At 37.8% G+C, this 25,112-nt stretch overlaps 2 protein-coding genes across 3 annotated transcripts in view; both read left to right on the forward strand.

Annotated features, from left to right (window-relative positions):
• The window catches only part of TMEFF1 (transmembrane protein with EGF like and two follistatin like domains 1), a 77,690-nt gene extending 62,620 nt beyond the window's left edge, over window positions 1–15,070 (forward strand). Inside the window, exons 8-11 of one of the 2 annotated variants that reach the window (XM_054689622.1) lie at window positions 2,258–2,381; window positions 9,827–9,985; window positions 13,955–14,069; window positions 14,234–15,070. In XM_054689622.1, coding sequence (XP_054545597.1) covers window positions 2,258–2,381; window positions 9,827–9,985; window positions 13,955–14,039 — 368 coding nt within the window. In that variant the 3' untranslated portion in view covers window positions 14,040–14,069; window positions 14,234–15,070. Of the gene's footprint in view, window positions 1–2,257; window positions 2,382–9,826; window positions 9,986–13,954 lie in introns of both variants that reach the window. The other variant, XM_037494873.2, reaches the window with a different exon arrangement.
• A 508-nt stretch (window positions 15,071–15,578) lies between these two features.
• Window positions 15,579–24,712, forward strand: CAVIN4 (caveolae associated protein 4). The gene is made up of 2 exons (XM_037494874.2): window positions 15,579–15,986; window positions 23,006–24,712. The coding sequence occupies exons 1-2, from the start codon at window positions 15,579–15,581 to the stop codon at window positions 23,708–23,710; spliced, it is 1,113 nt and encodes a 370-aa protein (XP_037350771.1). The 3' UTR covers window positions 23,711–24,712.
• The last annotated feature ends 400 nt before the right edge of the window (window positions 24,713–25,112 follow it).

Genomic DNA, 25,112 nt, shown 5'->3' on the forward strand with positions numbered 1-25,112 from the left:
TGTTGGGAATGAGAGGATTCACCAGAGACAGAGTGGGGAGCAGAACAGGAGGATCCACAGAAATGCACTGCTGAGGGGATCAGTGGGGGAGACAGGAGAGATCTGCTGCGCTATGTGGGTTTCTCCCTGGCCGGGAATTGAACTTATGCCACAGTGGCTGGCGATAGCTTGATAGTGCTGAGACTTTAATCCCTGCGCCACCAGGGAGGTCCCAAAGGAGACCTTATAGGTCTTTTGGGACAGGATATGTTTTAATTATTTTTATGTTCCTCAGTACCTAGCAGTGCCTGATATGTGGATGGTGTTCAGTAGATGATAAATGAATAAGTCATATATTCTGCACTGTCCACCATGGTAACTGCTGGCACCTGTGGCTGACGAGCTCTGGAAATGTGGCCCCTCAGGACTGAGATGTGAGTGAAAAGTGCCTCCAGTGTGTGAAGACTTTTTTAAGAAAAAAGAGTAAAATATTAAAATATTCTTAAATTGTATATGGAAATAATATTTATTTGATAAATTGAGTCAATAAAATATATTAAAGTAATCTGTGTCTTTTTCTTAAAAATGTGGCTGCTAGAAAATACAGTAACACATATGTCTCATCCTTCTGTTGGTCAGTGTGGCTCTTCTTTAACTCCCTCAGAGAGAGGAAAACCACAAAGTTGGAAAGACAGCCTTAAAATTGAGATTTTGCAGGTTGAATTCCTTGACTTCTGCAATTCTCTTTTTAGGCATCAATTAGTTCAGTGTAAATACATTTTGAGGTAAAAGGGAATAACTTGTCTTGTTAGGGATACCATGACCTCTGTTTAAGTTCCTATCACTAAGTTTAATAATCACAAAGCTTTTTCGTATGTGAATTTTATCTCTAGAAAATCTGTGTTTTTGGTTCTCTGTTTTACATGTTTTCATACTTCCTCTTGTCTTACTTCTTGGCCTTTCCCTTTCACACACAGACACACACACACACACACCCCCTATTTCATTCCTTCTTAATTTGTTTGCATTAGCATTCTTCAAATTAACACCTTTATTTGTATTTTGTGGAGATAAGCCTTTGCTGTTACATGACGAGCTGTATAAATAACTGGTTGTTTTAATAGTCTTGTACATGCATTAATTGTCTCACATAATCCTCTCAAAACTACTTGAAGTACAGGTCCTATTGTGATCCTGAATTTGCAGTTATGAAATCTCAAGCTTAGAGAGGTAGTATACTCAAGGTCACACTATTAATAATGCTCAGGATCTGTAAGCTGGAACTGTAATATAGAAATGGGAGGAGGCCTGGGAATTTTTCATACAGTTGGATAGGCCTGTAAACATTGGAGGAGCTCTCAGTCTAAAGAGCTGAGAATTAATGTATTAGTGTATATGCCAGAAAAAGACATATAAAAATCTATTTCAAGTTATGTGGATGAGTGTGTATTTGAATTTATGAGAGTATATATGAATGAATATGATTGACTTTGAAGACTGTCTTTCCTTCTTTATTTCTGATAATGGAATTACTTACCACACTTGCATTTTCTTCACTTCAGCTCAGTTCAGTTCAAATCAATATACTCAAGTCTGAAAAGATGTTCATCAAACCATGTTTTGATTCTCTTTGGAGAGAGATCGTATGTGATTTAAAATTTTAAAAAAATTCTCTATTGTATGAAAAATTTTCACTATAGCATATATTAAGAAAAATTACATACCTAGAAAAATTATATAAGAAGAATTACAAAGCTATTTTCATTTGGGGAAAAAAAATCAGTATGCTTTATAGTTTTCATCCCCCAAAAAACCTTTCACTCTTAAATTTCAGAATGCCATAACATGCTCTCTGCCATTCCAGTGTTCTCTGGCCTCAATTTCATAGCCCCCAGGTGAATGATTAGAGTAAATCAGTTCTTCAAAAGCCAATGCCTTATATGCCATCTCTTTGTCACAGAGGTGAGCTTTCTTCTAGAAGTGGCATTTGTTTCTTTAGCAAAAATGTTTACTTTTCTTTGGCAGGTTTTTGAACAACAGTAGCTCATAGTGGTCACATCCTGCAAATCTTTTTATATGCTTTGAATTTAAGCAGTCTACTTGCTGTGTTTGTGGCACACTGGAACCTTGATTCTTATCCAACCCCCTATCTAATACATTTCCTTTCCAAATTACCCAGTAAGGGGTGAATTTATTTGCCGTCTCAGAACCTTGAAAAGTCCATATTTTTTCAATTTGCTTTTTTACTATTCAGTGACATGATTTATGTTCTTTTAAGATGCTAGTGATCAGGGAGAAGATGTTTATATGGGAAACCACATGCCTTGCCCTGAAAACCTCAATGGTTACTGCATCCATGGAAAATGTGAATTCATATATTCTACTCAGAAGGCTTCTTGTAGGTAAGTCATTAGCTCCAGAGGAGAGGTGAGAAATGTTTTCTATTAGTGGTTCATTGCTGTATAGAAGTTCATGAAATGTGGACTATTACCAGAAAGTAGTGTTTATTTGCAGTTGATTGAAAAATAAACTGGTAGCATCATTTGGAAAACATTGGGAAGTGATATGTGAAAACAAATATATTAGGATTTTGAGAGTACAGGCTTAACATTTTTAATATGTTATAGGGCCTCCCCTGGTGGCGCAGCGGTTGAGCGCTGGGCTGCGAAGCTGCCCGCAGCCTCTGCAGTGCCGGCTCAATCCCTGGCCGCTGGCGAGGGTCCCACATGGCGTGACATACCTCTCTTGTCTCGCCCGCTGCTCCCCTCAGCAGTGTATTTCGTTGGTCTGCCTGTTCTGTTCCCTGCTCTGGCTCTGGTGAATTCTTTTTTTTTTTTTTTTTTTTTTTTTTTTTAGGTGTACTCGAAAATTTCTTTTTTGCACTTTGTTTTTTTTTTTTTTAATAAATTTTATTGTTATATTCCCCATAAAATTGCAGCCCCCCCCATTCTGACCCCAATCCCTCCCCTCCCGCCCCCGCCCCCCTAAAAGTGTCTCTGGTTCATAGTTTTTTGTTGATTTTGATTTTCACTTTCTTATAGTTATTCATTTTCCTGGTCCCTTATTTAAGTTTTCTAGATTCCTGCTATGAGTGAGACCATCCGGTATTTTTCTTTTTCTTTTTGGCTTATTTCGCTGAGCATGATCCCTTCCAGCGCCATCCATGTTGCTGCAAATTGCATGTGTTTATCTTTTTTGAATGCTGAGTAATATTCCATGGTATATATGTACCACATCTTCTTGATCCAGTCAACTATTTTTGGGCATTTGGGTTGTTTCCAAAGCTTAGCTATTGTAAACAGTGCTGCTATAAACATAGGGGTGCAGGTGTTCTTTGGAATTGATGTTTCTGTGTCCTTTGGGTAAATACCTAGGAGTGGAATTGCTGGATCATATGGAAGCTCTATGTTTAGTAGGTCCAGAAATCTCCACACAGCTCACCACAGTGGTTGGACCAGTTTGCACTCCCACCAACAGTGCAGAAGAGTTCCTTTTTCTCCACACCCTCGCCAGCATTTGTTGTTGCTAGTTTTTTTAATATGTGCCATTCTCACTGGTGTAAGATGGTATCTCATGGTAGTTTTGATTTGCATTTCCCTGATGGCAAGTGATGTTGAACATTTTTTCATATGCCTGTTGGCCATTTGCATTTCCTCTTCAGAGAAGTTTCTTTTTAGCTCTTCTGCCCATTTTTTGACTGGATTATTTTCTTTGTTGTTGCTGAGTCTCATCAGCTCTTTGCAGATTTTTGTGATCAGTCCTTTATCATTAGTGTTGGGTGCAAAAATGTTCTCCCAGTTGGTGGGGTTTCTCTTTGTTTTTGTTATTGTCTCTTTTGCTGTGCAGAAGCTCTTTAATTTGATGTAGTCCCAGCTGTTTATCTTTGCCTTCACTATCACTGCTTTGGGTGATGTGTCTGTAAAGATGTCTTTGATGTGCAGATCACGTAGTGTTTCGCCTATATTTCCTTCTATATATTTTATGGTTTCAGGTCTTATGTCTAGTTCTTTAATCCATTTTGAGTTGATTTTTGTGTATGGTGTGAGGTAGTGGTCAAGCTTCATTCTTTTGCATGTAGCGACCCAGTTTTCCCAGCACCATTTATTGAACAAACTTTCTTTGCTCCAATGCATAGTCTTTGCTCCTTTGTCAAAGATTAGTTGACCATAAATCTGTGGATTTATTTCTGGATTTTCTATTCGATTCCATTGGTCTGTATGTCTGTTCTTGTTCCAATACCATGCAGTTTTGATGATTATGGCTTTGTAGTATAGTTTGAAGTCTGGGAGTGTAATGCCTCCATTCCCTTCTTTTTTTTTCAGGAGAGCTTTGGCTATTCGGGGTTTTTTGTGATTCCATATGAATTTCATCAATAATTGTTCTATTTCTTTGAAGAATGACATTGAAATTTTGATTGGAATAGCATTGAATCTGTATATTGCTTTTGGAAGGATGGCCATTTTAATAATGTTTATTCTTCCAATCCACGAGCAGGGGATGTCTCTCCATTTCTTTGTGTCTTCTTCTATTTCTTTTAACAGTGTTTTATAGTTTTCTTTGTATAGGTCCTTTGTCTCTTTTGTTAGATTTATTCCCAAATATTTGATTTTTTTGTTTCAATAACAAAAGGATGGTTTTTTTTATTTCTTCTTCTTCAGATTTATTGTTTGTGTATAGGAAGGCTACTGACTTTTGCATGTTGATTTTGTATCCTGCCACTTTACTGAACTGATTGATGAGTTGAATTAGCTTTTCTGTGGAGTTTTTGGGGTTCTCTATGTATAATATCATATCGTCTGCAAATAGTGATAGTTTGACTTCTTCTTTTCCTATTTGGATTCCTTGGATGTCTTTCTCTTGTCTTATTGCCCTGGCTAGGACTTCCAGTATTATATTGAAAAGCAGTGGTGAGAGTGGACATCCTTGTCTTGTTCCAGATCTTAATGGAATTGCTTTCAGCTTTTCTCTGGTGAATTCTTTCACCCTCCCGTGCTTCTGACTGTACCCAGTGCTTGTATAAATAAATAAATAAATCTTTAAAAAAATATATATATAATGTTATATATATTTTATTTTATTTTTTATGTTTTTTCCAAAGATTGATTTATTTATTCATACAAAAACTGGAGTACAGGACAGAGGTGTGGGGGGTGAGAGGATTCACCAGAGACAGAGTGGGGAGCAGAACAGGTGGATTGAGTGAAATACACTGCTGAGGGGAGCAGCGGGCAAGTCACCTTGCAGGTTGCTCCCTGGCCGAGGATCGAACTCATGCTGCAGTGGCTGCGGATGGCTTCGTAGGTTGCTTCTTAACCCCTTGTGCCACCAGGGAGGCCCATATATATTTTAATATAAAGATAAACATGCCATTTTCTAGGTACTGTTTTGGTCTGTCATGAAGTGATTGAATCTGTCACGAAGTGATTGAAGGACTAAAGTAGGTGTATTAAAAAAGAGAGGACATCTAGCTCAAATGAGATAAATCTTAAAATAGATTTCTAAAAATAAGGGGGTGGGGATATAGAACCAGGTGTGGAGTGAGAGGTGGAAATGGAACATGTGCAAATCATCAGCTGTCTGATTCAGAGAGGTATGTGACTTGTTCACATCAGCTGTTAGAAATTTAGAAATAGAGCTGAGACAAAACTCGATCTCATTTTCCAATACTCAACCTAATGATCTTAGTGCTTTTTGCTGTTCTGTGCCTGTGTGCATACAACACTGCTGTTTGGAGCTCATCCCCTGCTTTAGGTCGGTCTAGTTAGCTGAAACTTGTCCTTAGACAAGGCAGGGTTTTACATTGCTATCATTCTGCTCCCACTTCCCACCTGCAAGATTGCCAGGATCCCTTTTTCCTTTCTTAGTTGAAACATCAAAGCAAGGAGAAATACTGTTTTTTCCTTTTGTTCTGTCAGCTTGGAAGCCAGTGAAGCTTTCTCTGAAAGAAATAAAAGAAAGCTATTAGAAATGAGGTCTCTTGGTCCCTTCACTCTTTTAGCTCCCTTCTCCTGGTTCTTTCTTCTCCCTCTTCTTTTGCCTAAAACTCAAAGCAAAACAATGCAGAACACTATCAACCATTCATGGCAAAATCTTTGTTAAGGTTTAGGCTTTTGCCTCATTGAAAGTCCTTGTTTTTGAAGGAGCTAGGCTACCCGGGGCCTATCCTTAACATTTTAAAAATACAAGTATGTAAAAGAGAATGTACCAGTTTTAAAATAAAATCATACACTGGATTCCTCATTGATCCCACAGTGTATTCATGTCTTGATCAAAGTACTAAGGATGATAGGGAGGGATAGGAGAGGATGATGTCCTGGTGATGAAGTGGCACCAGGTCACTCTGCTGTGTTTTACTAATTGACGATAAGAGGGTTGACAGGTGTAGTGGTTAAGTCTTTGGGATGAGATACACCTGATTGGGCAATTATTGGTTATGCCCTTTAAAGGTTGCCTAAAATTTCTAAGACTTGTTTTCCTCATTTCTAAAATTATAAGAGTACCTGTCTGCCAGTGTTGTTAAAATTAAATAATGTATTTCAAGTACTTAGCACAGTGCATAGTTAATAATTCTCTATTGATATTTTTAGACTATTAGCTCTATTAGGTTCCAGACTCCGTTTTGTTAACACTGTCTTCCCAGGGCCTAACATAGGTCCTGTACCAATGACTAATTAGTAAATATTTTTTGAATGATGTGATGATTATCAACTTTTCCATCTTCTCCAGACCAGGGATATTTATTAATGCTAAAGAAACTTTCCGGCACACTTTAATACCTCAGAAGCAGTTGACCACCTTGTTTTGTTTATATTGTCTACAAGAATCAGGCCATAATGTCACATACATTTCCACTAGTAGGTGGGTGCAGTAAACAGTAAACTGGCAGGGAGGAAACACCTTTAACTTCCGTCCTCTTATTAGATCTTCTAGCATTCTCCTACCACTAATTTATTTATTGCTAACTGTACCAAATTTTACCTGGCACTGGGTCTCAAAATTATGATAGGGATCTAAGATCTTCCTTTCAGAAAACAAACATACAATCTAGTAGAAGAGACTGACAACAAACAAAATATAATGTAGATATACCCACAGTGATTTGAGACTTCACAAAGCATTTCACCCTGAAGGTAGAGAACCAAATGCTTGGATTTTCTTTAATCAGTGACTGAAGTAATAATCTAGGAGTTAAGATTCTAGAGCATAACCCAAAATCAGTTGCCGAAAATAATATCCAAGGATTGCCTGAACAGTACATGACCTATACATTTTGGTATTCTGATTTTAATCTTGGTATTAACTGTCAGAGAGATGCATATCTAGGACATTGTTAGCGTTCCTGTGGGACTTTTCTTATTTTACTGAGCTTTGACTCTTGGCCATTAGTCTACCATGTAAGACATTGCTTTAAAAATCCTATGAGATTTCATTATATTATTGAATTTATTGTACCTATATTGTTGAACATGTTCTCTATTTCAGAGGGTGCCCTTTTCAAATGAGGATCAATGAGATATAAAATTCCCCTGAATGTAATAACAATAGCAACTATAGTTCTTTTGAACAGCTGTTATTGTAATTTTATGGAGATTGTATTTTGTGTCAATGATCTTCTCACTTTCTTTTACGTTCTTTTTTTTTTTTTTTACCCAATGGTTTTTAATCTAGTCGTAGAGTTGTGCAGTCATGACCACAAACAGCTTTAGAACATTTTATTAGCCTAAGAGCCCTTTTGCTCTTATTCCTAAATCTTATCATTCTCCTCAGCTCTAGACAATTCCTAACCTATTTTCTGTCTCTATAAATTTTCTGTCGCTATAAATGTCTATCCTGGACATTTCATTGCAGTGGACTCATGTAATATGTGATCCTCTATGTCTAGATTCATTCACTTATAATACTGTTGTCAAGGTCTATGCATGTTATAGAATGTGTCAGTACTTTTTCTTTTATAACTGAATAATATTCCATTGAATGGATAACAGTCCACTTACAAGGTGATGAATATTTGAATTGTTTCCATTTTTTGCCTATTATGATTAATGTCACAAACAGTTGTTTGCCGGTTTTTGTATGGATGCATGTTTTAATTTTACCTGGATAAATGGTAAGTGTGCAGTTGCTGGGCCAAGTGGTAACTTTGTCTTTAAAATTTTGAGGACTTGAAGGCTGTCTTTCCAGAGTAATATTACTATTTTACATTCCCTAAGTATTTCCTGCATTTGCTATTATCTGAATTTTTGATTCTAGCTATCCTAATGAGTGTGAAGTGGTATCTTCTTGTGGTTTTGATATGCATTTCCATGATGATTAGTGATGTTGAGCATCTTTTCATGTGCTTGTTGGCCATTTGTATATCCTGTTTGTAGAAATGTCTATTCAGATCTTTTGCCCATTTTGTAATTGTTTTGTATCTTTTTGTTAGTGAGTTATAATCGTTCTTTATATATTCTAGAAATGTATAATTGGCAAATTTTTTCTCCTGTGGAATATCCTTTCACTTTCTTAAGTGCCAAGGATTTTTTTAGTTAGTCCAGTTTATCATTGTGGTTGTTGTTGCCTATGCTTTCAGTGTCAGCTCTAAGAAATCATTGTGTAATCTAAGGTCATGATCATCTGCTCCTTTCCCCCCGACTTTTACTCCTTTTATAGTTTTAGCTGTTACATTTAGATCTGTGATCCATTTTGAGTTAGTTTTGTGTATGTGGTCAGCAAGACTCCCAGCTTTGTTCTTTTATATGCGTATGTCCAGTTCTCTCAGCACCATTTGCTGAAGAGACTGTCATTTTTCATTGAATTGTCTAGGTGCCTTTATGAAAAAACTGTTCACCATAGATGTGTGGATTTATTTCTAGGCTCTCATTTCTATTCTGTGATCTATATATCTACCTTACTACTTTGTTTCTTGTCTGCTAAGAAGCTTACAGCCCAGTATGGAACCTGCTCCAGGTGTCTAGGGAGCAGCAGGATTGGTGGACTCACGTCACCCCTGGCTTCAGTGTTTCCCTGCTCCCAGGTTTCTTTGTTGTTGTTGTTATATGTGCTTTATTAAAACTTGTTTTTTTAACGAAGTGCGGGACTTTAATGAATCCAATATCTTTACACTACAGGTATTTTATTAGTCAGTTCCAGCTACAGACAGGGTGATTTGTACACTTCAGGAATGTGAATTTGCTGTTAAATATCTTACATGCTTCTCCCAGTCAAGTTATTATCAACTTATGTTGTTGCATTTTTATTTAATTTTAATTGGCATTCAGATAAATTCTAACATTAACACCTATTTGACTGCTTGGCTCTATTTGTGTCATTAATGACTTATTTTCATCTCCCCTCTGCATCGTGTCATTTTATCATGTACACTGAAAAGTGTTTTCAGTGTAATTTGGTGCTGTGTTCAAAGAACTGTAAATGTTTATATACATTAGTCAGTAATCCCATTTCCAAATATAAGGGAATGTAAGGAATAACACTAAGTATAGGAAACTGCACACTTACCAAGATGTTCACCACACCTAATTTATAATTGTGAAACTTAGGAAATAGCTGATACATTTTAGAACAAGGAATGTATAAGTTATAGTATGACCTCTAAGTAGACTATTATGTATTTATTTTTAAGTGAAAGTGGTAAAGATTATTTAACAATTTTAAAATTAATGGGATATCAAAATAGGTGAAAGGAACACTATGTGAAATGGAGCTGTCAAGTTTTTTCCTCGGATGGAGGGAGAACACCTCCTTTTTTGTTCTTTTTAAATATTATCATCCTATTGTATATTTTGAGTTAAAAACCTGTAATTACTGAGATTTATAATACTCATAGAAATTTTTTCCTCCCTTTCAGGTGTGAGTCTGGTTATACTGGACAGCAATGTGAAAAGACAGACTTTAGTATCCTCTATGTAGTGCCAAGTAGGCAGAAGCTCACTCATGTTCTTATTGCAGCTATTATTGGAGCTGTACAGATTGCCATTATAGTAGCAATTGTCATGTGCATAACAAGGTAAGTCATGACATAAGAAAATAACAGCTTTAAATTAGAGGGGATAGCTAATAAAGAAAATCCTTGAAGTATACTCAAAATAATAGGGGTTTTATGTCTATCCATCTATTAGGAAAAATAAACTCTAGGATCAACTCCCTGAGGTTTCCATGTGAGTCTGACCTTTCCCTCTCTTTAAAATTTGGGCAAGGGCTTATTCCTGAAGGTAGGGGTATGTTCTGGGCTACAAGCAGGAGGCGCATGAGAATAGTCAATGAATAAAGAAATTTAGGCATCTTAGCACTGTGTCCCATCTTTGAGCACTGTATTCCCAGACAGTAAGGATAACAATGTTTACAATGGTCTGCACCTGTTACAAAAGAGCCATTTTATAAGCCCTGGGAAATTCAGGGCAGAAATTTTATAAGCCCTGGGAAACTTCAGGATTTTACGTGCACTTAGAATGTATTTTAATCCATAATAAATATTAGGAAGGAAGGAGGAAATTAGAAGTTAAAGAAAACTGCTTTTCTTATTTTATCATTGTCTTAACATTGCTTCATTTGCTGGGTTATAGTAATAAGTAATAAACTTTAATGTTTTCTATCACCACTGAAACCATTTGTCATAAATTCAAGGGCATATTTGGAGTTGAACTGGCATAAACGGGGTGTTTTTTGAGTTTAATGGAAATATATGTTGTAGCTGAACTGGGACTGAGAAAATCAGAGCAAATCAAGTTCATATTGTCTTTATTCCTCTGTCTTCTGTCTACTGTCTTCCTGCTTGCTCTTTCTTATCTCCCCTAAGGCTAAGGTTTGATTCATAAGTGCCACAAACATCATCTCTATACTTCTTTGCTATATTCTAGACAGAGTATTGGCTCATATCACCTACAGATATTGGCAGGCCATGATGGGTTTATGGCTTTTCTATACAAGGTCTGGATAGAAGCCAGGCCTTCAGTTATCTTAGCCATCTGGAACTGAAATGAAAAGTGTAGAAATTATAAAAAATGTTCTCTGAGTGACATATTTTTCATAAAATTTAGGGGCTAACGTCAGTGGACTTTATTCCATAATACAGATGATCCACCCTTAGGCAATTCTACTGAATATAAAATTGGGCAGATTAAAGGGACATAATGTTATAAAAAGTCATGACAGCAGAAAAAGAGAAAACACATGTAACAGCAGGGCTGCCTATGGCCATTTAATGTAGGCTCAAAGGTAGGCAATTTGCCTATCAATGTTTGGAAGCCCCTGATTTGTATTCACTGCTCCCTGATTCCTAAATCATTCCTCTTTACACTGAACCCTGCAGAGGAGGGTCCAAGTTGTGTCATGCCAAGCATGACTATCATGTGGGAACAGGTTAACTTGATTTTTCTAGCAGTTCAGGGTTTTTGAGCATGGAACTTGGTATAAACCATTTTTTTAAAAGGATTTATTTATTTATGCATGCAAGAGCTGAGGTACAGGCCAGAGATATGCGGGGGGGGGGGGGTGAGAGGACTCACCAGAGACAGAGCTGGGAACAGAACAAGCAGACTGACTGAAACACACTGCTGAGGGGAGCAGCGGTGGAGACAGGAAAGGTCTGCTGTGCCATGTGGGTAGCTCCCTGGCCCACTGGGGATCGAATTCATGCTGCAGAGGCTGCAGATTGCTTCATAGTGCTGTGCTTAACCCCTTGAGCCACCAAGGAGGCCCGGTATAAACCATTTTAAAAAGCATTTATCTGGGCCTCCCCGGTGGCGCAGCGGTTGAGCGCTGGGTTGCGAAGCTGCCCGCAGCCTCTACAGCGCCGGTTCGCTCCCCGGCTGCTCCCCGGCCACTGGAGGAGGGTCCCACATGGCGCGCAGACCTCTCCTGCCGCCTGCTGCTCCCCTCAGCAGTGTACTTCAGTCCTTCTGCTTGTTCTGCTCCCCGCTCTGGCTCTGGTGAATTCTCTCACCCTCCCGCGCTTCTGACTGTACCCAGTGCTTGTATGTATGTATGTATCAATCAATCAATCAATAAATCTTTAAAAAAAATAAATAAAAAGCATTTATCTGAACATCAAATGCATAATTCATTAGAGGAGGGAAAATATGAGGTTGGGGCAGATCATTTAGGGCATTATCAGAGGAAAGCAGTAGTGGAGTAATCAGTGATTTGTTAAGTAAAGGAAATAAATAAGATAAAGATAAGGAATGGTTTTGAGACCTGGTGGTCTTTAAGAAGATCAAAGGCTGTTAGAGTCGGCAGGAAGCACTTTGAGTTCAACCCCTTCATTCTGGAGAAGTGAAGAAACTGAAACCCTGAGGTGGGAAATGCCTTTCCCAAGGTCATAGAGAGAAACCCTTTTATGAATCGTAATCCCTATTTTTGTCCAGCTCTGTGCTTCAGTTCTTTGTGCTATAATCCTCAATTACTAAATTAAATGACGTGGCAGGCAATTTTCTCTAGTATCCTCCAGTTTATACCTGAAGTTCATTTGCAACCTTCACAGACATGTAGACATCAGAGTCCAGGTTTAATTGTGTTTTCACGCGTCTTTATTGTTCACTGCCTCCCTTTCTAAAGGGTCATCTTGAATTTGCTACAGATTTCTTCTTGATACCTGTCTTTTATTGTGATATTTTCACCCCTTGTGTGTTGCTATGCTGTAGACTATTATAACTATGTATTTGGACTTATCTCCATAGAATTTTTCAGGAGTGGCTCTCCCACACAGTCATTGTGGGATAGCGGTTCACTTCCCATGGCCGCTGCTCCTTGGGATGAATCTTCCTTTAAAAGGATGTCACCACTAACCTGCTTATCAAGATTGCATGAGTAAAATTTTCCTCTTTCACACTTGGAATCTTTTTTACATTTTTGGACTTACATAACAAATTGTCAGGCACCTCAAACATCTTCCTGGCTGCCCCCCTCCCTTATTTTATAGATGAAAAACTATGGTTCCTTCAAGTGGCAACTTTTCCAATGTCATGATGAATTAGTAATAGTTAAAAAGGGTAGATGGGCCTTGAAAGTTTCATTGTTTATGAAATGGGGATGGTTCACAGTGTTTTCATGAGGATTAGTGAGATAAAATATGTGAAAACAACTAAAATAGAAGTTTTGTCCAGATTTTTAAGTCAAAACAAACTACTAGTGCTCTGTGAAATGGAATTAAAATGTGGAGCTTTAGAGTGGGGTATTCATTGTTATAAGACTTTCTTTTCATTAGGTTATAATATGCCTTACTGGCAGAGACTTTAGGGGATGGTTCAATGCTTAATTTTATGTTTTGCATAGAAGAAAGTGGAAGTTGCACAGCTAGTTATTAGCAAAGCCCAAACTCAAAATTCATGATTTCTCTAAGTCTCTTTCCTCCTCGTGCATAGTAAGAGCTTCTAAGTTTGCATTTTAGTGGGCAAGCATAAGAGCAGTTACGGTAGTGAGGTATATATACCTCCATGGAGAAATATGTGCTGAAATGAGAATGGGGTGAAGGATACTCCTTTTTTTTCAGCATGTCAGTTCTTTATTGGGTTCTGTGGTTTGCCCAAGCAGGATGTAGAATGACTTCTTTTTGAGTCTGATAAGCTTACTTCTTCCTGATTCATTTTGGGAGGGTGTTTTAATGCTCACAGAAATTATATAGTCCAAGATCCTTTCGACTGTCACTGGTTTATATGTTATGAATTGTGGAGGTTGGGGAGGTGCCAGGATAGAGGAAAATGGGGATTCTTCTAAGGGGTGCATATGCAGCAGGAAGACCCTGAGAAAGAGTTTTGCTGGTGTCAACAGCTGCATCTTACATCTAACCCTCGCCTCCCAGCTTTGCAGGGAAGATAACAGTCTGACATGTTGTTCCTCACCTTGTCCTGTATCAAATAGCATCCTGTTTCCCTTTCATGTGATGACATGCAGTATGGCTTTATGTGTGAGATGTGTATTACTTAGAAACTTGAAATATCCAAGCCAAATAATATTTTTCTTTCCTTTTTTTACTCAACAGAAAATGTCCTAAAAACAACAGAGGCCGACGACAGAAGCAAAACCTAGGTCATTTTACTTCAGATACGTCATCCAGAATGGTTTAGACGGATGACTTTTATATGTACACTGACCATGTGAGATACATTTATTATGTCTTTTTTTAAAGAATGGAAACGTTTATTTCAGAGGCCTTATTTTTGGACATTTTTAGTGTAGTACTGTTGGCTTGTATTTAGAATATTCAGCTACAACAGTTTTGGACTCTTTAGTAGTCTTTGTTTTATGTTTTTAAATACAGAAATTGATTTCACAAATTTGTACCACATGGTAACTATAAGACTTGTTCTTTACCCATGGAATGTAATATTTTTGCAAAGATGGACCACTTCACAAATGGTTATAAAGTCATACCCACTTCTTCCACAATGAACACAGCAAATGACTAAGCATGAACTAAAGGTAAAGATGTTTACAGATTACTTTTCTTACGAAAAAAATAAAAATCTAGAAGACACTGTGTTTAAATAGACACTTAAATGTTTTTGAATTTAGTAACTGATTTTTTAGACACTGCCTATCGCATGAATTGTAAAGCTGTGTGTGTTAGATATAAACTATTTATAAAATGTATGGACTGAAATTTGATTATTCCTCTCTGAAAAAAAGAATTCTGATAATTCAAAAAGTTTCTGGTAGCAGTGATGGATCAGATCACTGAAAGGTAGATTTAGATATTGTGGAAATAGTCTGTTTAACAAGCAGATTGGAATAAAGCCTATTCTCTAAGTTAACTACTTTAATACACATTCATTTTTAAAGAAAATATTTGTTTTAACATAAATAACAAATTGTATTAGTGTTTGTGAATAAAATGCAAAAATGATTGTTAATGATTGGTGCTCTTAAAGTGAACTAAAAATTGAGACCTCTATCCAAATTTGTCCTGTAGTAATAGCTATATTAATAGATTGTTGGTGTTTAAAGATCAGAAGTATGAATAGAATGTATTCAGCTGTTTAACATGTAGTTTAGATATTTAGAAGTATGCATGTAGAATTTAAGAATATCTTCAAAATTAAATATTAATTTTAATATTTGGTTTGAAAAAGCATGTTATAATATAATGTTTTCCCTATATGGCCTTGGCTTTGGTGTGTTTATTTACTTCGTTCTTTGATACTGACCTCTCGGTACATTTAATATGTTAAATTAATAGAAAAAGCAGATTCAGAACTCCTCTATGCTTCTGCCAATGCTGCTTGTAATTAATTACCTAAAGGCTTGCCTTTCATCCAACATTTGGAGTTTGGTCTTTTGTTCATTTGGCTTCTAGGGCTTAATATTAGTAACATGGTGGCTTTAGTGAAGTTTTTTCTTTTTAAAAAGCTTTCCTCTCCTCCCACACAATCTTATTTGAGTTCCTTAGTCAGTCAGCAAGCATGTTTGGAACAGTACCCAGTGCTTTGCAAGGGTTCATATTGCAGAACAGTCATGTATGGGTATTTATAGTTATAAATATTTGACTAGTCTCCAGGGGTGAGGTTTTCAACCCTTTAAACAACACCATTGCCCATTACCAAGCTAACCTTTTGCTCTGAGTGCCAGATTTGACTGTGGCAGAACATCTTTCATTGAGAAACAAAATGGAACATAATGGGTCTGCCTCAAATGCTGATAAAATCCACCAGAATCGCCTGTCGAATATTTCAGAAGATGAAGACCAAGATGCTGCTCTCACCATTGTGACTGTGCTGGACAAAGTGGCCGCCATCGTGGATAGCGTTCAGGCAAGCCAGAAGAGAATAGAGGAGAGACACAGACACATGGAAAATGCCATAAAATCCGTCCAGATTGACCTCTTGAAGTTTTCACAGTCACATAGTAATACTGGCTATGTCATTAACAAGTTGTTTGAGAAAACCCGAAAGGTCAGCGCTCATATTAGAGAGATGAAGGCCCGTGTGGAGAAGCAACAAGTCCAGGTTAAAAAAGTTGAAACCAAGCAAGAGGAAATACTGAAGAAAAACAAATTCCGTGTGGTCATATTCCAGGTAAGTTTATACTTGGGTTTAGTTTGATTGCTGCAATCCCTTGCATCCTTTAATTGCCAACAGGTCCTCTTCATTTCTATGTTTACGGATGTCATTATTCAGAGCTTCTCAACCATTTCATGTCACGTAAACTATGGATCATAGCTGAGGCTCTTTCTTGCCTTTAAAATTTGTTATTGATAAGGCTCTTTTGCCATAGTGCTCATGTTAGCATGATGCTGTTTTATAGACTGAAAATTTTAGAACTAGAAGAGACCTAAGAGTAATCTTCTCATTTTAAATACTTCTTTGTTAAAGAAATTGAGACCCATTAACTCCAAAATGTGGTTCCCCCCTTCTTATAGAGAGCCTGGAAAAGCCCTAAATAATAAAATGTAAGCTTCTGAAAATATAGTTAGACATTGGATATTAGTAATATGTAAGTCACAGTAATAAGAAAACTTTTTTAATGTTTAGGCAATTGCTCTTATTTTTCATATTGTTATAAATATACAGACGTGAGGCCTTTTATTTGATTACAGAGTTTTTTTACTCAGTGATTTAATATAACAATTTATGTTAGGGAATTGTGTTTGAACTTAAGTTCCTATATTGCTCTGCACCTAACACTCAAATTTTTTGAAATAGGAACATATCCATGGCAAATATATGATATCTGTAATCTGCTTTAAAACTCTTGCAATTAAACAAAAAAAAGTTGAAATCTCCTTCCATGGTAATAAACAGGAAAGTCACACTATCAAACAACTCCACAAAAGACAAAATAAATGAGTAGAATTCTACTATTAAATATTTGTAGCTAGTTACTAAAATATACTTAGAGATTAAAGGTAGGAAAAACAAACACTTTCATCTTTTGCTAGTAGGAGTATTAATTTGCACAAAAGTTTTGGAGGGCGGTTTTGGTAGTATATGTTAAGAATTCTAAAACTTCACACACCTTTCATTCCCCAAATTTGTCAATTGGTTCTAAGCATGAAATCAGGAATGTGTGCAGGGATTTCATTGTTATCACACTGTACTTTATAAATGGATGGTTGCCCATATGCACAGGGGGGAAAAAAATCTAGATCCATAGGTAAAAAAACCTAGAATGAAAGCGAAAGGAAATGAAACAGGGAACACAGGGATGTGGGTTCTCGCTCCCCACAACATTCTTTGCACATTAGTCAGTTCTCTGTAGCCTGGTATTGACTGATAAAGTTGCACTGGGATGGCAAAGTGGTATTTTGGATGTTTTTAATAGCCTGTTAGTCACTTAGGAAGAAGAATAGAGAAGGGAGTGAGAAGAGTTTTCTGTTTCCAAGGTAGACAGTTTGGACTATACCACCTGAAATCCTGTATGATTTCCCTGGAACACCCTTCTCCAGATTTGAAAGTTTGGGGGAAAAATTAGCATCTTATTCTCAGAGGCCAGTCTCAGAGCTAGTGTATGTAATGGGGATCTAGATTTGGTATTGGAAAATATAGTATCCCTCCTTCCATTCACTTTCCAAGGCCATTAGCAATAGTGAGTATATCTCACCCTCTACTTGCATGGGGCATTCTTGATATCCAGCATTTCTCTTGAGAACCTTTGTGCAGAGTGGATAGATATCATTCAAGATTTGGCTAGAGCCGAGAAGTTTCTGAAATGTTCTAATTAACTCTTGTCTATTGACATAGTATTTTTTTTTTAAGTTAGGATGTTTCTATATTCATATGTGTAATCCCCTGACACTTTTCTAGCTTTTCCCTTTTTTTGAGGTAACTAATAGAAGAGAATATGGGGCCTCCATGGTGGTATAAAGGGTTAAGTCTCAGCACTATCAAGCTATCGCCAGCCACTACAACATGAGTTCAATCCCCAGACAGGGAGCTAATCCACATGGTGAAACAGACCTCTCCTGTTTCTCCCACTGCTCCCCTCAGCAGTGTATTTCAGTAGATCCACCTGTTCTGCTCCCCACCCGGTCTCTGGTGAATCCTGTCACCCCTGCACCTCTGGCCTACACCCCAGTTCTAGTATGATAAATAAATAAAAATAGGGCCTCCCTGGTGGCGCAGGAGATTGAGTGCCGCACTGTGAAGCTGTCCACAGCCTCTGCAGCGAGGGTTCGATCCCAGCTGGCTGGCGAGAATGCCGCATAGTGCGGCAGATCCCTCCTGTCTCGCCTGCTGCTCCCCTCAGCAATGTATTTCGTCAGTCTGCCTGCTCTGTTCCCCACTCTGTCTCTGTGAATCCTCTTACCCTCCTGCGCATCTGGCCTGTACCCCAGTTCTTGTATAAATGAATAAATCTTTAAAAAAAAAAAGACAGCTATTCATTTAAAAAATAAATAAATAAAAATAAATCTTAAAAAAATAGAAGAGGGTGTGGAAAAGCAACTAAGAGAATCTAGTTTAGATCAGATATATTTCCTTATGGGATATAATGCTTTGAAGATAAATTATATCCTATAGTAGGATATAATTTCACAGATATAATTTCTGTGAAATTGTTTTTCAGAGTAAGCAGTGGTTTGTCAATAAACAGTTGCTATCTTTTAGAATGGGAGAGATTGTTGAAAAAAGATAAAGGCAAATACCAATGGATCAAATCCATTGGTGATGATTGATTAGCTGTTAGAATAATATTCACATGGTTGTTCTAAGCAGTTAAAATTCACTCTTATAATTCATTCTTGTAATTAGTGTCTAAATGGTTATGTTGAGATTGTCGCTTCTCCTAAAACTAATTTCAAGCAAGGAAATTCAGCCACAGTGTAATTTACTTCCATTTGTGTTTTTTTTTCTCAAAACATTTTCCAGGTTTTATCTTTTGATAGCAGTCATTATTGGTATTTTATCACCTGCAATTGTGTATGACTGAGCTTTCACCTAATCCTGGACATTGGACATTAAAAACAAATTATCTGCTATTTCTCATACAATTGTGGTTTCTCTTTGAACATATTTTCAACTTAATAACCCTCTCATCAAGAGTTTTACCATATTTTGTAACAATTTTGTTCTCTAATCACTTGCGTGTGGCTACCAAATGAGATACTTGGCTACTCCCTAATAGTGAGTCTCAGACTTCTATCTATTCAAGATTTCCCTGGTTACTTTGTCAGTCAAGGCCACTTTAAACCATACTATTACTCATTTTGTAACAGAAGATCATCTTTTTACCTGAACTTTACATGAAAAGATACATAATAGTTATATTTGGTATTCAGTTCAGCCCTGTAATACCTGCAATTATTATTATGGTGTGTTTACCATTAACTCATGGTATCGCTGACCCAGAGGAGTTGTGACAAATAGATCCACATAACAAGTTCATACCCCTGACTGTGTCTCTCTTTTGTTCTTAAGCCTGATTTTGTATGATTTGTTGTGCAATTGAAGAAGATTATGTGATCCTGAATTAAACTCTGTCTGTTTCTTCATAGCAGGATTGTGACGGTTTTCCTACTACCAAGCAGTGATTATTCTTTGGCTCCTTCCTTTTCTAATTGTACCTTCTCAGGCCATACCAACCCACTTGGTGTTGCTGAAGCAACTCCCTGGAGCAGGTGTCAGGAAAGGAACAATTATGCTCCTTCTAACTGATTCATCAGAGAGTTATGAGACACCCATCCTGCCTTTTTTTAGCTCCCACACTCTCCAATCATGTAGCCAACAAATTTAACTTTAAAGTATCCACAAAAATAAAATTTCAGGGATCCCTTCTTGACACTCAGGCTGATAGATTTTAGAATATATGTCAGTGTATTTCTTATATATTTATTACATTTTTTGGACTGACATGTGTAATCTGGATCTCAAGTAGGTGGAGCAGTTTCTTTCAGACATTTTAACTCCTGGGTTCAGTTGAAAATCTCATGAGCTTTAATGTTTTGCTTATGTAGTTTTGGAAATAACCTGTAGAGAGTTGGGTTGCTTTGGTGGCTGTATTTCTAGGCTGGTTCTTAAGGGCACCAGTATCTGCCATGTTCCCAAATGCATTTTCACTCTTATCCTTTTGATATATTTGGCATAGTTGGTCCCTTCCTCTCTTTTTGGAGCTTCTTTCCCCTTTGCCTCTGGGAATACCGTTCTTTCATGGATTTCCTTTTGCTTCATTGGCTGATATTTCTCCATCTTGGTTCTTCCTTATCTCTTTCTTCTTCTTATTTATCCAGGTCCAAAATTCACTTATCTATTAACATCAAGATCCAGACATTTCAGAAAATATGGCTTTTTCATAATTCATGTGACAGCAAGACCTAGACTTCACCTAAACTCAGGTGGCCAAACCTGACTTGAACTAGCACAAGGGTGTTTTGTACAAGTCTTCATCTCACCTTAGAAAGAATATTTATATTTTTTTGCCGCAAGAATATTTCTTCCCAGAATCTCACTGGAAATGTTTTATAATATATTACACATTCCCAAATCCAAAATATACAGAATTTTGAAGCTCTCTTGATCCCAAGGAGTTTTGAATAATGAAGTATAGACCATTTTCTCAGCATCTTGGTGATCTTTTTCATCTGGCCTCATGATTTTTCATTTCTGACTCCTAAATTTCTCTAGTCCAGTCTAGATCTTTCTCCTAAATTCCAGTCTTACACATGCAGCTACATACTCAGCATTTCTGCTTGGATGTCCAGATGCCTTCCTTTCCCCTCAGCGTTTTCCCTCTCACTTCCCTATCTGAGTTAATGGCAAATCTGTGCTTCAGTTGTTTATGCCTGTATTTTGGAGTCATCCTTGACACTCTCTAATAGATCACACCCAAATTGGACAACAAATCCTGTTGCCTCCTACCTAAGTGTATAGGGAATCAGACCACTTCTTCCCACCACCTCTGCCAACACCCTGGACCATCTCTGCCTTACGTCAGTGGTCTCACACCGCTCTTTCTGCTTCCTATCTTGCCCTCTCGCCTATTTTCAACAGTGTGATCCTTTTACAACATAGGTCAAATCATGTGACTATTCTCAAAACTTTTTTTTATTACTTTTTAATATTTTTTACATCCTTGTTCATTTTTAAACAATATTTGCTTCCCCCCACCCCTCAGGGGTAGTCCCCATAGAGTTTCCCTCACCAATGCACCTGTGCACCATCACCTCAGTCCCCTGTGCTCCTCCCTACCTCCCTCTGATCCCTCTCCCGCCTCCTCCCCTACAGGATGTCTCTGGTTTATAATTGTCTGTTTTTGCTTTGTTGTGTTTTCTCCTCAAAACTTTTCAAAGGCTTCCTGTAATACTCAGAATAGAGCCACTACCTTATGTGATGCGCCCTCCCCTCCTGCTCACTTACCTTCTCCTCTTGCTCCCTGATCACTCTGTCCTGCTACACTGCCCTCCTTGCTGTTTCTCCTCCTCTTCAGCTATATACATTGCTCTCAGGTTTACGCTAGGATGTCACCTTATTAGTGAGGCCTTTCTAAGTGTCCTCACCAGTCACTGTATATTTGCCTTTCCTGCTTTATTTTTCACCTTAGCTCTTACTGCCATCCAATATGCTATATATTTAAATCCTCATTTCTAAGAATAGAATCTCTTTATATTCTTCACAGGAGGTTCTCAATTCCTAGAACATTGACTGGTGTATGGTAGGTGCTTAGTAACTATTTGATGAAGGAAGGCATAAGCTCTTATTTCATCTAACAGTCATTTATTGAGTTATACCTACTATGTATAAGACATTCTAATAGATGGAGCCTAAAATAAATAAAACACATGTCTGCTTTCATGTACTCTATCATCTGGTGAAAGTCTCGGGGAGATATATGTCTGTATGATAAGACAGATAAGATATAAATATATGAGTAGAGTTGCAATCCAATTCAAACTGTGATAAATGTTCTAAATATAGATATGTACATGTCATTTTGGTGTAAATTAGAGACAGAATTTAGTCTCTTGGGGAAGTTGAAACATTTGAATTGATTCTTTAAAAAAAATTTTGTTCACAGAATTCAAGAGGTGAAGGGATATTTTCAGTGGCAAGAATCACATTTACAAAAGCAAGGAGGGATGAGATTTTTAAGTATGAGGAATTGGGGGTAGTTTTGTGTTGCTGGGCTGGAGAAATAGGAAAGTAAGTTTAGTTTAAACTGAAGAGCTTTCTAATCATACTAAAAAATTTGAACTCTAAGCTTTGAGTATATGAACTCAAAAGTTTTAAAGCAAGAAGGCTGTGATTAGAGCTATGCTTTAGAAATATTTCTTAGGGGATACCTAAGTGATTGCAGGTAGAGGTTTTGTACAAATTCAGGCCTGAGATGACTGGATTGGGAGGAAAGAATAAAAGGAGTCGTTAAATGGCATTTTTTTTTTTAGATTTTATTCATTTATACAAGAACTGGGGTACATGTCAGAAGTGCAGGAGAGTGAGAGAATGCACCAGAGACAGAGCAGGGAGCAGAACAGGCAGATGGACCAAAGACACTGCTGAGGGGAGCAGCAGGCAAGGCAGGAGAGGTCTGCCGCACCATGTGGGTTTCTCCCTGGCCTGCTGGGAATTGAACCCATGCTGCAGAGGCTGCGGACAGCTTCACAGTGCTCCGCTCAACCCGCTGCGCCACCAGTGAGGCCCTAAACGGCAGTATTAACAGTGATTGGTGATAAAAAGGATGGATGAAAAATAGAGGAAATATTTGAGATTCTATCTGGGTGGCACCTGGATAATAGGATAAGATGTAGCTGATGGTGATGGATGGGCCTTGAGTATGTCTGTGTTAAGTTTGAGATACCTGTGCTACATCTAGGTGGCCTGTTCATCATTTAGAAATGTTGCTTCTTAGGAGAAAGGGACAAGGCAAAGGTAAAATAGGTGTGTTTGCTTGCAATTAAACCTGAACGCATAGGAATAGATAAGGTTGCTCAGGATGAGCTTGGGAGATGAAGAAGAAAAAAGGGCCAGGGAGAGAGAAACCCTGAGAAACACCAGCATTTAAGGAGCAGGCAGAGGATAAACATTCCACGGGTGAGACTTAAAAGGCATGACCAGAAGGTAAAACAGCTGATTTCTAACATGCTTTTTCTTTTTCTTTCCTTCAGGAGAAGATTCAGTGTCCAACATCCCTATCTATTGTTAAAGATAAAAATCTAAGTGAGGATCAAGAAGAGGATGAAGATATCTTTGATCCTCCAATCGAACTGTCTTCGGATGAAGAATATTATGTTGAAGAAAGCAGATCTGACAAACTTAGAAAGTCAGGCAAGGAGCATATTGATAATATCAAAAAGGCATTTTCCAAGGAAAACATGCAGAAGACACGGCAGAATTTAGACAAGAAAGTGAACAGAATCAGAACTAGAATAGTGACCCCGGAGAGGAGGGAAAGACTAAGGCAGTCAGGGGAAAGGCTGAAACAGTCAGGGGAGAGGTTGAAACAGTCAGGGGAGAGGCTGAAACAGTCAGGGGAAAGATTTAAGAAATCTATTTCTAATGCAGCTCCCTCAAGGGAAGCTTTTAAGATTCGTAGCCTTCGGAAAGGTAAAGACCGAACTGTGACCGAAGGTCCAGAAGCAGTCAGGGAGATGGGCGTGGACATCCTTGCCAGGAGTGCGTCTCTGGGTCCCATCAGCGAGTTCTGTACTGATGAGCCCAGTGAAACAGACCACGAGGAGCCCAAAGCGGTGTGTCCTACGCAGGAAGGCGGGGACATCCCCACCCCAGAGCCTCTAAAAGTTACTTTTAAACCTCAGGTGAAAGTAGAGGATGACGAAACTCTTTTGGTAGATTTAAAGCCGTCATCATAAAGAGGAATTGAGTATAAGTATAGAGCTCTTTAATCATGCAGTTATTGTTTATATAGTATAGTCATTTACATTCATGTGCCATATAGGAAAACATAAGTGGGTTTGGCTATTTCACGTCTTATGTTTAAAATCATAAAGCTAATACAAATATTACGTACATTTCCTTGTAACTTGGCTTGGGAATATTTTTCCTCCTCTGGGCTTTAAAAGATTCTAATATCTTGTTCTCTAGTGTCAGTCTTATGGCACCTGTGGGTTTTTAAATCCTTTTCTCTTGTCCACCAGAAAATGTTTCTTAGTGAGGGCCAGTTAGATATTAGTTAGTCTGAAACAAATGACAGGCAGGTGTGTGGCCATCATGTGCAAGTGAATTCCCGGTTTGGTCTAGATTAATGTGGCCAAATGCAAAAGGGAATAGCTTCTGTGAGCTATATTGTTTTTATGTTCAAATCAATAGATTCATTAGCAAATTAGCAGTCATACCTCTTTTGGTGCTTTTGCATAAAAAAAAATCAAGTTCTGGACTTGAGCATTTAGTAGTGAAATGGAAAGGGTTTGCCTGTCCTGCCCAACTCGGATACTTATGAAGACCAAAGGAAACATCATACATTCTGGGGAGCAAGCAGCACATACGGAGACAACAATCCCCACTGATCCCACAAAAGCAGAATCGAAATAACCTGAAAAAACCTTGTGCACCAAATAGGAACTAGGTTGGACAGAAACTATTTTGGTCATCAGAAGCCTTTTCCCAGAACTAGGAATGAAAAATAAATGTTTGGGTGACATCTTTTCATCAAAGACTAAAATCAGACCTTTGGTTTGAGTTGGGTTTTAAAATGTTTCCTGGAAAATCCTTTTCTAATTTTCTTTTGATTTAGATCTATGGTGCATTATAGCATGAGCAGCATGAAGCATGAAAGTGCGCCTTTGTCTTCACGAGACCTTTTTCAAGTCAGAGTTGGTAAATTAGGGTTGGGAATGACCTCAGATATTTCTCTTTTTCAGAGTGAGCCCCTTAGGGCCCATTCGTTCAATACATTACTCATAGGAGTTCATCACATCTGCTTTGGGAAGAGGCCAGGTTGCACTTATCTGTTAAGCAGTTGAGAAGTAGACATTATTGCCAAAGAAAGAGAAATGGTCACATTGATTCTGCACTTCTGGTATGTTTGACTATTTGGGGTTGTATCAGGAAAAATGATGGCATTGTTGAATTTGAAGAGTTTGGACAACAATCAGCTTTCATAACAGTTTTGGATGGTCATGCGGTTAAATTTGTAATGTGTTACATGCACACAGACACAAAGATGCAAATTTGCACAAAGATGCAAATCAGCTTTAAAATATTTGACTTATTTAGGTATTTGAGTTTGGGAGTTTGGGTTCAGCATCATTTTCT

This window comes from Talpa occidentalis, unplaced genomic scaffold, assembly GCF_014898055.3.
Source record: "Talpa occidentalis isolate TD23 unplaced genomic scaffold, MPIMG_talOcc4v2.1 talOcc4.7, whole genome shotgun sequence".
NCBI lineage: Eukaryota > Metazoa > Chordata > Mammalia > Eulipotyphla > Talpidae > Talpa > Talpa occidentalis.

Excerpts from the sequence above, each read along its gene's own strand:
- CAVIN4 (XM_037494874.2), top strand. The coding sequence starts at position 15,579 with ATGGAACATAATGGGTCTGCCTCAAATGCTGATAAAATCCACCAGAAT. Across the intron at positions 15,987-23,005 it reads TCCGTGTGGTCATATTCCAG|GAGAAGATTCAGTGTCCAAC; the intron begins GTAAGTTTATAC and ends TCTTTCCTTCAG.